General features: G+C 54.1%; 1 protein-coding gene across 1 annotated transcript in view; it reads right to left on the minus strand.

Moving 5' to 3' along the window:
• Positions 1-12,815, minus strand: part of CMIP (c-Maf inducing protein) — a 232,823-nt gene extending 220,008 nt beyond the window's left edge. The window contains exon 1 of the mRNA XM_063110618.1: positions 12,291-12,815. Within this exon, the coding sequence (XP_062966688.1) occupies positions 12,291-12,590 (300 nt within the window). The 5' untranslated portion in view covers positions 12,591-12,815. The remainder of the gene's footprint in view (positions 1-12,290) is intronic.
• Positions 12,816-13,744: the final 929 nt, after the last annotated feature.

Consider the following 13,744-nt stretch of genomic DNA (forward strand, 5'->3'; position numbering starts at 1 on the left):
GAGCTCCCAGCGGCCTGGGCAGCCAGTGCCTGCTCCAGAAAGTGAGACTTTATGGGTGGGTGTGACGATAAAATGAGTGAAGACAGTGGTTCTCAACCAGGGGTGACGCTGTCCCACAGGACAAGTGGCAATGCCTGCTGACATTTTTGGCTGTTACAACCACGGGGAACAGTGCACTCGCATCCCGCGGGTGGAGGCCAGGGATGCTGCTCAACAGCCCACAAGGCTTGGGACCGCCCCGCCCCACCACAGACAATGACCCACGCCCCGACACGAATAACTTGAGACACCTCAAAACCACGTATAACACCCACTCAGCAGGTAGTGAGTGCACAGGAAAGGGGACTTCCTATTAGACACCCCAAGATGAGCAAGACTCAATCCAACTCCCTGCACACACGTGTCACATGCACTCATCCAGGAAAGAAGAGTAGATGGCTTGACCCCAAAACATTTTTCGTTTTGTTTTGTTTTAGTGGCTGGCCAGTACGGGGAACCGAACCCTTCACCTTGGTGTTACAAGGCTGAGCTCTAACCAACTGAGCTACCAGGCCAGCCCCCTAAAACATTAATATGGGTGATTTCTGGGTGCTGGGATCCTGGGAGAATTTTTTCCCTTCTTTGTTTTACGAGATCGTCATCATCTCTATGTGATCATTTTCATTTTGTTTTTACAAGAGGGGAGGTGAACAGCTAGTAGAGAAGATGGACTGGCAAAGAGGCTCCCCTGGGCTGCCCAGCTGCAGGGGAGTGAGCCCTCACTCCACCCAGGGAAAAGGAGGATCTTAAAGGCCACCGAGGCAGGGATGGGTGTTCCAAGCAGAAAGAAGAGGTGCATGCCAAAGCTTGCAGGCTTGGGAGAGTAAGAGCTAAGGCTGGATGGCAGACAGGCGGGGCAGCTAGCTCCCCGTGGACTTTGGACTTCATGCTCACCACGGTCAAGCCACCACAGCTGGCTCTGACATTGCAGCCCCTCATGATCAGGCTATCTCAGTGAGGAAACTGAGGCTCCGAGAGGCTGAGCTGACTATCCCAGGATCAATAAGGGGTGGACAAAAAGACCCCCACTACTGCTATTCCAGAGACGGGTCTGCAGGAAGCTGGCTAAATTACGCGATGCTGGAGCCCTGGATGCTCCTGGGAGGACTCAGCCCATCTAGGGTGACACCCTCTGCTCTGTGCACATGTTCTCTCTTCTGCAAGGCCCTCCTCTCAGCACAAGCCAGCCCTGACTACTATGAGACTTTCTGACACTCTGCCCATGGGCCCTAAAGCCCTGCTCTCTGGCCACATGCAGTTACCCCATGGAGCCAGACAGCCTACGTTCAAATCCTGGCTCGGCCACCGTAAGCTGGGTGAGTAGTAACCTCACCTCTCTAAGCCTCAGTTTGCTCATCTGTAAACTGCAGACAACGACAGTACCATCTCACCGGGGCATCATGAGACTAAATGAGAGCTCATTTATGTGAAGGGCTCAGAACGGTGCCAGCCATACAGTAAGTGCTGTATAAGTGTTAGCTGTTGCTACTGGGCCCTGCTGGTGATTCAGCCCTTACTGCCAGGGTTTCTGTGCTCGAGCCCCACCAAGGAGTCATCGTGGCATATGGGGGCCACTGGCTTGGAGGTAGGTGGCTTGGGTTCCAGCTGTGCAACCTTTAGCTTTCAGGTCTCAGTCTTCCCTCTTGCCCCACGGGGCTTTTGTGAGGATTACATGCAGAAACACATCTAAGGGACTCAGAGTGGCTGGAGGAAATTATCATGATTATCCTGCGGTCACCCTCCACTCCATCTTGGACACATACCATTTGGCTCTGGGCTCTGTCTGGCCCTGCTGGGATGGCTAAAGCTCTTTCATTTTCCCTCCCCTGAAGCAAGCCTCAGTCACAGGGTCGTGAAACACGAACCAACTGGAGCAACGCAGATGTCAACAAGTCCCTGTTCCCCTTTCCAGCAGGGCAGCCCCACCCTGCCGCCCCCACTGCCTGCTGCACTTCCTCTGCTACAGACACAGAGCACAGCACCACTCCTGTGTCATCAGGAAGGTGCCCAACTGCCCCATGGTTCCGGGCCACAGCCCGATAGGACCACCATCCCAAGAGCCCAGGGCTGGGCTGAGCCTTCCCACTAGGACTCCAGGAAGGGAAAGTTTGAGAAAGGGAGCCCTGTGAGTCCAAGCACGGTGTGGAGGTTTCGGGTCTGGGATTTGGAGAGTAGCAGAGGTCAGTGGTGGAAAGCCCACCAGGGGCTCAGCAGGCCAAGCCCCAGCCTGGCACCATTGCTGTGATTCTCCCGGGCCATGGCAGCAAGCCAGGGATCCTTGGGCCTGTGTCCACACTGAGCCTGGCTATGCACACCATGTGCTGGGCAATGTGATAGGTACGCTATATGCACACCTTCCTTTGGTCTCAAGAGCAGCCCTAGAGGCTGGGAGTGGTGCAGCATGGACACAAGAAAGGGGACGGGTGGAGATCTGAGCATGCTCTTCCCTCTCTACGGCCAGCTCCCCTTTCACAGGAGGGGCCTCCCAACTAGGCAGCTACACAGCCCCATTGCTTCATTCACTCCTCCTTTCATTCAACCAAAGAATGTCTGCCGAGAGGCACTCTCAGTTTCCCCACCTATGAAATGGAGAGTGTAACAGTATCTTACTGGGTTGTAGGGATCACCAACATAACACACCTAGCACAGTGCCTGGCAAATGAAACACTAGTTACATGTGAGTGGGTCACTGTATGGTCACTACTGTGACTAACCCCCTGGCCCTGGTAACTCAGTGATCCCTGTACTCCTGAAGCTTCCATTCAGTGGCATCCCAGGCTCCAGCTGGCTGGCCAGTCCTCAGTCTCTCTGCATCATAAACCACCATATGCCCCACAAAGTCGTGATCAGGGCCCTCCCTGCTTCAACATGCACTGGTGAATCCAGCATTACCCACCCCGCGCTGGCAGACGCCACTCCAGGAGGTGACCCTACCTCCATCTCTAGCTGATATACTCGCTTATGATGTCCAACACTCAAGAATCGCACAGACCTGCTAGCATGTGCCCTGGCCACTCTGGTCTCTGGCCCTTTGCTCACGGCTCCTCTACCCATTCCCATCCTGACCCACCATCCCCATCTCCACCAGTCTCAATTTTCTGTCCACCTAGATGTGTCTTTCCTATAAAGTCCTTCCTGAAAGCACCGGCCCCCATGACAACATTTCTTCCTCCCTCCAAACAGCAGGACAAGGCATAAACCTCTCTGAGGATGCGTGCTTTACTCTACGGTGTATCGTAATTTGTAGTACACGCCCATTTAACTGTGAGCCCTTTGGGAGGGAAGATTATGTCTGACTTTGCACACACAGTACCTGGGAACACTCACTTTGCAAGCACAGTACCTGACAGCACTTATTTTTCACGCACAGTGGCTAGGGGCACTCACTTTGCACACGCAGTACCTAGGAGCACTAACTTTGCACACACTGCAGCTGGGAGCAGTCACTACTGCAAGCACAGTAGCTGGGCACACACACTTTGCAAGCACAGTACCAGAATGCCCTCACTTTGCAAGCACAATACCTGGGAACACTCACTTTGCACACATAGTACCTGGGAGCATGCACTTTTCAAGCACAGTACCTGGGAGCACGCACATAGTATCTGGCACTCAAATTATAAACTTAGAACCTGATGCTTACCCTTTACAAATACTTGGCATTCACTTTCCAACACCAGTTCCCTGAACTCACTTGACAAATTCACAAAGGAATGCCTGCCAAATGTTGGCAAACACTAAACTGATAAGCCCACTTATTTCCAAGTAAGATGTTCCCGCAAGAGGCAGAAATAACAGTATGCATATCCAACAGATGCACATACATCCATGAACACACACAAGCAAGCAGGGGTCAGACCTGGCTGTGACTCTCAACTCTACCTCCCCCCAGTTTGACTCCTCATCTGAGTCTCCACTATAGCATCTGTAAAATGAGAATATTAGTACCTACCCCACAGGATTGTTGTGAAAATTAAATGAGCACCCTACCTGGAACACAGTCAGTATACAATGTATGTTGTACTCATGAACACACTGTTCCATCTTTTACAATAGGTTTGCTTACCCGACTTTATTCCTCATGAGAGAAGACTGCAAAACAGTCCCAACCTGCCACCAACCTCAAACCCAGGAACTAGAAGTGACAATGTCACTTGAATTTCCTTCCCAGGGAAGCAGGTCTGCATTGGTGCCTCAGGAGCTGTGTCCCAGGGTCCCAGGGGTGGGAGTAGTCTTGACTTCCATGGTCTCCTCTTCCTCCTGGACACATATCTGAACCACGTTTCCCACCCTCACCTGCACTTGGTGAGGCCACATGGCTGAGTTCTGGCCAACGGAGAAGCCAAACCTACAAATCACTCAGCTGTGGTCCCTGCTCTCCTTCCACATCCCCTCAATGGAGGATCTAGAGGAGGGCAGAGCTCTAACAAGACAAAGGATCCCAGGTACCCACACAACCAAGTGGGTGGAGCCCTCTAGAGACCCCTGATTGGACTGTGATGTGAGCCAGAAGTAAATTGTGCAGAATGAAGCCACCCGGATGTGGGGGCTGTCTGTTACAGCAGCTAGCGCACCCTGGCTCACACACAGCCCCTTCCACACTGATGGCTCCACTTCCCTGCTGAGCTTCACACTGGTACATGTGCTGGTGAACAGATTCACCTGGGCTGGACAGGGAACCAAATGGGAGGCAGGGAAGCCAGGCCTGGGTTTGCCCAGACTGTGTGCTCCTGTTTTCAGCTACTGTGGACCTCTATGGAGCTTGAAACTGGTGCAGGACACCCAAGGAAGCTAGAAATTCGGGTGTTGCCTTCCCTCTCCTGATGATCCCACCTGAGCTGGACCCAGCCAGCCCAGCCCCAAGAAGCATCTGCTTCCCCGCCTGATTCCTATACATCCACCCACCTGGGGACAGGAGACTCCAGCTCATCTGCTTCCCAGCAAAGAGAGTTCACCCAGCCTAAGCGGTTTAGTTGCTTTCTCGATCATATCATTTCTATTAGCAGCTTGAAAGCAGTAGAGCCATGAACAAAGGAAGATGCTGGAAGGCAAAAGTCTCGGTTTGAATCCCAGCCGGGCCGCTGAGTCCTCTGTAAGGGTCTTTGGGCAACACACTTCCCCTCACCCCTTCCCCACTGGCAAAAAGCCAGAACGTGAATTAGAGGATTCTAGAGCCTAGGTTCCTTGGAAGCTAGTTATAGACAAAGAAAGCCAGTTTGTAAAAGTGTTGCTGGGCTTTGTAATTCACCAGTCTCTTAAAGCACAGCTACAAAGCTATTCTTCATGTTTATTACGATAAAGCCAGGGTTTTGTTTTGTTTTGTTTTGTTTTTTAAAAAGGAAAAAGATACACCGCAGAAGCACTAGAATGGAAGTACTGCTGGGCAAGGAGCTGCCTGTGTGCCCAGCACTGAGCACATTCCAGGTGCTCATAAATTTTTTTTAACAGACAACAGCTCCTGGAGAGCAGGGGGAAGAAAACTGAGGGTTACAGAACATTCCCTGGCCCAGACACTCGACTGGGTGATTTCTAAGCACAAAATCGCCTCAGAGCCTTTGTGCTTGCCATTTCCTCCATCCAAATGCTCTTCCCCAGGTATCACCTCCTTTCCGGACCACCTTGTACAAAGCAACAGGCTCCAGGTCCCCACCCCCACACCTCCTTTGCTTTCTCCTGAAGCCGGACTCCAGAGTTTACACTGACCTGCCTGCTTATATTGTTTGCTGTCTGGCACCCATCCCCACCAACATAGGTTCCACGAGGGCATCGTCTTTTTTTCTTCCAAGTGCCTAGAACAGTGATATTTATCTGCTGCACAAATGCATGAATGAATTGCCATTCCTCACCTTGTGTAACACTGACATCAATCCTAAGAGAAAGTCTCTATAATCCTCAGTTTACAGATAAGGACAGAGGTTCTGTGACCTCCCCAAGGTCACCAACAGGGAAGGAGCAGAGGCAGGGTTCAAGCTCTATGTCCTTGCTACACCTCTCCGCTAGGCCTACCTATCTTCATTGCACACGACAAACGATGGTATAAACGCTTCACACGTGATGGGGGTAAAGACATGGCTACTGAAGACAGGAACCAATTCCAGCATCAGAAATATTTCCTCTGGGAGCCCCTTTGCCTCAATACACACAGCAGAAACCTCCCCCGCACACATGCACACGCGCACACGCGCACACACACACACACACACACGCCATGCACACGGTCCGTCACCCTTTGGTTAGGGCTCTGCTGATTTAAGTGAAGCTTCCTTCCAAAATGCACACAGCCTCCCTTGGCGCCTGCTGAATACACTGGGTGCCTCATCACCAGGGCCAGGAACGAGGAAGAGAAATTCTCACTTCCTCCCTTTCTCTACCATGGGACCAGGCGGCCTGACTTCCATCCTGAGGAAAGCAGGAAGTCTGGGGACAAAAAAACGATGCCCTCAGGTGGAACTGCTCAAACCCTTTTCCGCAGGGTAGAAGCCAGCATATCTTTGTCAGAGCCCCCTGTTCACCTGTGTTCATTCATCTCCTGGGGGGGCCCAAGTGGCCAGATTCTCTGAGGGGTCTCCCTGGTCGGTGACAACGCCACTGAATAAAAATGGAAAGTGTCTTCTCTGAAATGGCAAAAGATTGGGACTAACGTAAATGTCCATCAATAGGGGATTGCTACCTACATTATTATGGTACACCTCTATAATGGAACACTACACAGCTGTGAAAAAGAACAAGGCAGCTGTGTATGCATGAATCTAGAATGATCTCCAATACTGTCCAATGAACAATAATGGCACAGAAATGTAAGTACGTGTCTAGATTGGTCAGCAAGAGTACACAAGAAATGGGCGACGGTGTTTGCCTCCAAGGAGGGGAACTTGGAGCTCCGGAGGCGTGGGGTAAGAGAGAAGCTTCCATTTTTCATAACATGCCTTGTACTATTAGAACTTTTTAGATGTGTGCATGATTGTTTCAAATTTCAAAAAATTCTCCCCCCAAATTTTTTTTTTTTTTTTAAAGAAACTAGACTGTGCCCCCTGAAGACTGAAGAATTTTTCTTAAACCACTTGCTACAATTTCACTGCCCTCATGCATTTCAGATCTGCTAAACACCCCTAACCTTCCCAAACGCATTGTCCATCTCAGGAGACTTTTCTCTAGAGACTGCCCATTTTTAATAGCAATAATCCCTTCCATTCATACAGAATTTCATGAAGCTCTTTCAGAGCAATTGGAAAACAGGAATTGATCACTCGTCACATCCCCACTGTGTGTTGGCTGTCCTGGTAGGTGCTTATCTGAATTATCTCCAATCCTCATAGCAACACTATAAATGAGGTACGATTATCCACCTTATGGATAGAGGAAAAACAAGGCCCAGCCAGGAAAGCAATGTGCCAAAAGTCACACAGGAAGTTGTAACCTCAGAATCCAGACCCAGTGCCATGTGATGGCAAAATCCAAGTTTATTCTGCCCCATAGGGGGATGTCCTGTGCTCTTTAATCATAGGCATCAGTCGACCATCTCAAATATCCATTCCAACAGAACACCAAGTGGGTACCCTTAGGAAGAGTCAGTCTTTGCTTTTAGGACAACACAGCTGCCAGGCTCCCCCTCAGCCTTGTCCGAGACGGTGCCCCAGAAATGCCCTCCCCCACTGCCAGGTGAGGAACTGAGGAGCAGGCATGGACTGCACACAAGCCACCTGTGGGCCGAGGAGCCCAAGCCAGCAGCACAGCCATGTGCATCACAGGCCGGTAGGAAAACACAGCAGGCACAGCACAATACCTTCTACCTGGACTGGCACAATGCTGCCATGGCCAGAAAAGGCATTCGGTTGTACCAGGCAAATGGCAGCATCAAAATTTACTCCCTCCTTAAAAGGCACCTATTTATTTCAGCGTGGGGGAGGCAGACCATGTTGGCTGTTTACAGAGAATTCTGATTTTTTTCTCCTCTTCTGTCTCCATCCCTACCCTCCACCATCTCCTATCAGACAAGTTGTCTAGGAAACAAATTTGATATACCCCCAAATTTTCCTATGACAAATGGCATCAAAAGAAAAAAAAAATTCTTTGTGTTTACTAACTACCATGAAAAACATCAAATAAATCAAAGGCAGGAAGGATGGGCACACTGAGGAGGGCATATGTGACAAAAAGTGAAAAAAAAATTAACGTGTTTGTGCACATGGGTGAGTTCCCACGGGATTGTGACCTCCCAGAGGACCCAAATTTTAATTCTCAAGTAGAAACCACACCATCTGGATGTGTAATTCTCTGCTCAGCATGACACGCAGTAGGTGCTTAGTAAGCATTTGCTAAACAAAGTCTGAGTTCAGAAGACAGCTGCCCCCATCCCCTAGAAAGCACTAGGCTAAAGAAACCAAAGAGAATTAAGGTGCCTTCTCTTTTACCATCTGTGACAAGATGCCCAGAAACATTTCAATCAATCAAGCAGCAGAATGGTGAAAATTTAAAAACAAGCCATTGATGAATTATGGCTTGAGAATAAAGGCGACTGTCACCAGTGTCCCAAACCCAGTTTGGTAAATGAATAAAGGACTTTTCCAATTGGGCCCACCATTCGGAGATATTGTGAGCCACGTAAAAAAAGAACAAAAGAAAAAAACGTAAGATGAAATAAAAGGTAAGCAGCTTATTTGTACTTCTTTGGTGCAGAGGAAACAAAGCCCAGACAAAGGCCTCTGCCAGTGAACAAACATGTCTAGCAGGTGATCAAATTCAACCCAGGGATGAGAATTATAAAATGGATTCTGGTCTTGCTGGACCCGGCTGCTTCTGCAGAACTCCTGAGAGTTGGTTTCGACTGACACCATGGTCACAAAGAGCCCAGGGAGGCCCAGGAATGGGAAATGTGGATGCAAAAGGGGAATGAGGCACCACCTCCAGGCCACCACTGGGCAGGCAGGCCCTTCCCTTGAGAGGTGCGGTCCTGGGTCCCCCAGGGAGGGAGCCAATGCCTCCCCATGTCCCCTCCCACATCAGCCAGGTCACCATCGCCTCGGCGCTTCCTCCTTTGTTTATGAACATTCCGGATCCAAAGTCTCCAAGCACAGGGCACATCAAACCTGGCTGGCTGTCACAAGCCATGTCAGGCACACTGTCGGCTCTGCAAGGATTTAATCAGTAACTGGCCCAGGAGATAGGCAAGGGGCAAGCTCAGATCTGACCCCACAGAAGGCAAAGTTTGCAGCCAGGCCAGGGGGCAAGGCTGTTGGCCCTTGGGCTATGACCACCTGGAGGGGTGTCAGGAGCCTGGACCCCAGGCTGAGCCCACATAGCACCAGACCCCTCTTGGGATCTCCCCAGCAGGGAACCAAGAGAGGTCCAGACGAAGGGGTGTGTGCCCAGCTGGAGCCAACCGCCAGGTGGGCCTGGGAGCCCCCACATATTTGTATCCCAGCCTGATGCAGCTGTGGTCGTAGAAGCCTGGTCTTAATCTCTTACAATTCAGTTAATTGGATCAGCGTAGAGAGACTCCACAATTAGGGCAAAAAAGTGTATTTGGTTTGTTTATTGGTTTGAATCCAGATCAATCACTCTGAGTCTTATTCCTAAAGCCCACACAATTAACCGGATAATTACCAGATGGTTCTGAGTTAGGCTGTGTAGATGGTTTAAAATACGGATGATACACATTTCATGAAAGGACGTGACCCTATACAAAACATCCGTGATGTATTGGCAGCTGGAGGCTGGGCAAGGGGATCTGGCAAGGCCGCAGGGCTGCAAAGGGTTTCTGTTGTAGTGCACTGCACTCAAATTCACCTTTGTTTCATTTGGGCTAATATTTCTCAATAGAGTGCTTGGGCTGCACTATAAAATGCAGACAGATTACATAATGCCCAGGCCTCAGGGAAACCCCACAGGGGCTCCTTTGCTTCCCGGAGAGCCTGGACACCAACCAGGTGTCTCATGATGGGATAAGGTCCCAACCCCACCTCTGCCCTGGAGGCCACCACTCCCCCGGGCCTGCTCTCAGCAGCCCCACCTCCACGCTCACAGGCCCTGGCAGGGACAGCCATGCACCCCACTGGAGCCCACCTCAGAGCAAGTGCAAGACTTAAGGATACCCCCTGCCTGCAGGGCTTGGTGACAAGAAACGGTGGAGAAGGGGTTGTGCCAGCCCATTGGACACTTCCTCATAGTTCTTCCTGCCACAGTTTCTAATGCCGGAGGAAGGCTCTGCCAAGACAAACCTTGTTCCACGGATAACCCTCGGTCCCCAGTACTGGAAATCACAGGCGCTCTACAGAGAGGCCCAAGCTACCGAAGGCGCCACCCACCTCGGCTAGCCAAGGTAGGCAAGGGGCCTCTGGCTGCTTGTCTGTCTTCCTCTCCTCCCTCTTCTCTTAAACATATCTCTTGAGCAATCGCAGCTAAGTCAGTGGCCTTTAGCCCCCAAAGCTGGCTTCCCCCAAACAAGGGACATCAGCATCAGGGCACTCGCTCCTGGCTCCTCCCAGAGGGGAGCAGGAGCTTAGCCTGTCCTCCCCACGGCAGGTCATCATTCCTCTCAACCATTTTCCTCCCTAACTCCTCTTCATTTTGAGGGGTGGCAGAGAAAAAGAATAAAACCCCCCAAGATAGGTGAAAATTCTGAAGCAGATTTGGGGGCTCCAGATCCCAGGAAGCAAGGTGCAGATGTCACCAGTTCCTCTCCAAATCTGAAACACTCTGTGCTGGCAAATTTTCGGAGGCCCTCTCTGCCTCCATCAAACGAAAAGCCAAACGCTGAGGCCTGTGGCGGGGGGCAGACTGAAGAACATGCACCAGCCTGAAACCAGGACTGGGCCGCCTCCGGCAGGCACCCAGCAGACCTCTCTGGGAAAGAAGTCTTTGCAGATATTGCACCAACGTGCCCACAGGAAAGAGAAAATAGGTGCCCTAAGCACGTTGGACCCGAAATTCAGAATAAAAGTCCTCGTGTGCTTCAACGCTTCAGGGTGGGGGTGGAGGGCTGATTGGAGGACTAGGATTCTTCAGCTAACTTTTCCCCCTCCCCATTCCTTGGGGCATGTGTCATGGCCTGTGACACACTGCCAAGGGAACATGGATGCTGGGGAAATGTCTACACATGCTACACGTTTGTGACATGCCATGTAAACGACACCCTGCTTCCTGGCTGGGTTTTCTTGGCACAGGTGTGAGCAGGCTTTGGATTCTGCCCTCTCCCACTGTGCTTAGTAAACAGGATCACAGTTGCCCCAGGGGGGAGTGTGCATGCTGGGGAAGACCGCCACCTCTCCAAAGAGGATGGGACCCCCACAGCAAGGCTCAGGCCCAAGCCACAGCCCGGTATTTGAAACTGTCCTTTTTTCAAAACACAAAGCATCCTGTTCGGGCTCCGCCACCCCCACTCCCCCGCCCTCGACCCCACCACAGCTGTCTTTCTCCACTTAAGAAAAAGGCCACCATCTGCAGATTTGATTTCAGAAACAGATCAATGGTTTCTCCTCTCCATCTCACCCAGCTGACCCAGTCCTAGACGTACATTTTAAAAACAATAACAAAATAAAACCTCCAGCAACAAAACACACATATACACACGCCACAGACAATGCAAGATCAGGGTTCGGCAAATCAGCTTCCACAGAGAACCTGACCACCCCCTTGGTCTGGAGATAATCCAGGACCCCTGCCCCCTCCCTCTCCCCCTCCCACCTCCCAATGTGCAATGAGATTTTCAGAAAGGGAAGCACCCAGTTTTGCCTGCCAGCCCGGGCAGGAAAAAGAATAAAGGACGGGTAGAGCAAAGAAAGCAACTGGCTTCTGGAAATTCCTTGGGTTTAGGGGTTTTGAGGTTTTGATTTTTTTTGTTTTTTTTTTTTTTAATTTTTCGGGTTGTATTTTGTTTTCTCCTCGAGCTCAGATCCACATGGGCCACGGGCTTTCAGAAAGGGAACCCCCACCATCCTCAGGGTCCAGAGCCGGGTCTCCCCAGGGTCCCAGCCATCAGAAACACAAGAGCTGGGGGCAGAAGGTCCCCAAGCACCCAGCCTGGGGTGGGCCAAATCTCCGGAATCCTAAGGGTCTCTCCCGAGCCGGCCGGTCGGTCTGCGCTGGAGATTCCAAAATCCAGCCCCGTGCGCAAGCCACGAGCGGGGTGCCCTGGTCTTCCCTTTCCCCCGGCACCCCCACCACCGCACAGGCCCTGGGCTCCAGGTGCAGTGCCGGGGGGCGCATCTCGGACCCCGGGGAGCGTGGGGGCGCCGCCGCGCGGAGCGACTCACCGTGGCGGACGCCAGGCTGTTGTCGGCCAGCGTTAGGTGGTGCGGCTCCCAGCGCCTCAGGAATTTCGAGGTGAGGATCTTGCTGAGAAAGGTCCGCGGGTGCCGGATGACACACACCTGAATGTCGCCTTCCTGCAGCAGTTTGTACCTCATCCCGTTGCAAAGCAGAAGGGCCCGGCGACAGGGCACGGCGCCCATCTTCGTGCCCTCGGGGGCCGACACGTCGCCCCCCAGCAGCGGCTTGGTCTCCTCGATCTGCCGGGGGTCGCCGCCGCCGCCCGAGCTGCTGGTCACATCCATGGCCGCGCCGGGAGAGGGGACCGGGGCGGGGACAGGAGGCTGTCCTGGGCTCCTGGGGCGGCGCGGCCCCCGGCTCCGGCGGCCCGCACCCCCCCACCGCCCGGGAAGGTGGGGGGGCGTGGGGCTGGGGGCGCCCGCAGGGGAGGGGGCGCTGCCCGCGGGGGGCGGCGGGTCCGGGGGCTGGGCCGGCGCTCGGCGCTTCCTGCGGGGCTCCGGGCTTCCTCCTAGCTCGTCGGGTGCATGCTCGCGGCGGCGGGACGGGGCTCGGCGGGCTGGGGAGGGAGGGCCGAGGGCGGGCCGCGGCCGCGGGGGGCGGGCGGAGCGGGGCGGGCGCCCAGCGGGCGGGGGCGGCGGCGAGGCCGCGCGGCGGGCGCGGGCGTGTCTCGGGGCCCGCGCCGCCCGCCGCGTGTGTGCGGTGCGTGTGTCTGCGCGTCCGGGAGGCGAGTGTGCCTGCGGGCGGGGGCGCGGGGCGGCGCGGCAAGGGGACGGCGGCCGCCGCTGGGCGCCCGCGCGATTGGTCCCCGCGGGGTCATGTGCCCGCCCCTCTGACGTCAATGGCGGCATCGACGGCGGCCGCCGCGGCTGCGGCCCCTCGCAGGCGGAGTCGGCGGCTCGGGATGGATGGGGGGCGGGGGGCAGGCGCGGCCCGACGAGAGGGGCGGCCCCTGGGGAGGGGGCTGGGGCGCGTGAGCCCCGCCCGGAATGTGGGGAGTGGGCGGGGGGCGCGGGGGCGGGGCGCGTGACGTCACGCCAGCCGCGCCCCCGCCGGTGCCCAGGAGGGTGCAGAGCCCAGCGGCCCGCGGGGCCGGAGCGATCGGGGCCCCGCACCCCATCCTCGCCACAACCTCGCCACCCCGGGCTGGACTCGGAAGGCGAAACGAGTCACCACGACGGGCGAGGTGCGGCCAGGTGGCAGCCCGAGGGCCAGGGACCGCGCTGGGGGCTGGGCAGGGGCCTGGGCTGGAGGGCTGGGAGCTGGACTGTTTGACCACTGACATCCCCCCATGGCCCAGGCTGCCCACTAGGCTGGCCAGATGGGACCATAGGACAGGGATGTTTCCTCGAATTGAGAATGTCCCCTCAGTTATCCGGAGAATGAGCCCGCACTGCCCTGCCTCAGGCTGTGGACTCTGCAGTCCGCTTCTGCTCTGACT

The sequence above is a fragment of the Cynocephalus volans genome, chromosome 10, assembly GCF_027409185.1.
Source record: "Cynocephalus volans isolate mCynVol1 chromosome 10, mCynVol1.pri, whole genome shotgun sequence".
Lineage (NCBI taxonomy): Eukaryota > Metazoa > Chordata > Mammalia > Dermoptera > Cynocephalidae > Cynocephalus > Cynocephalus volans.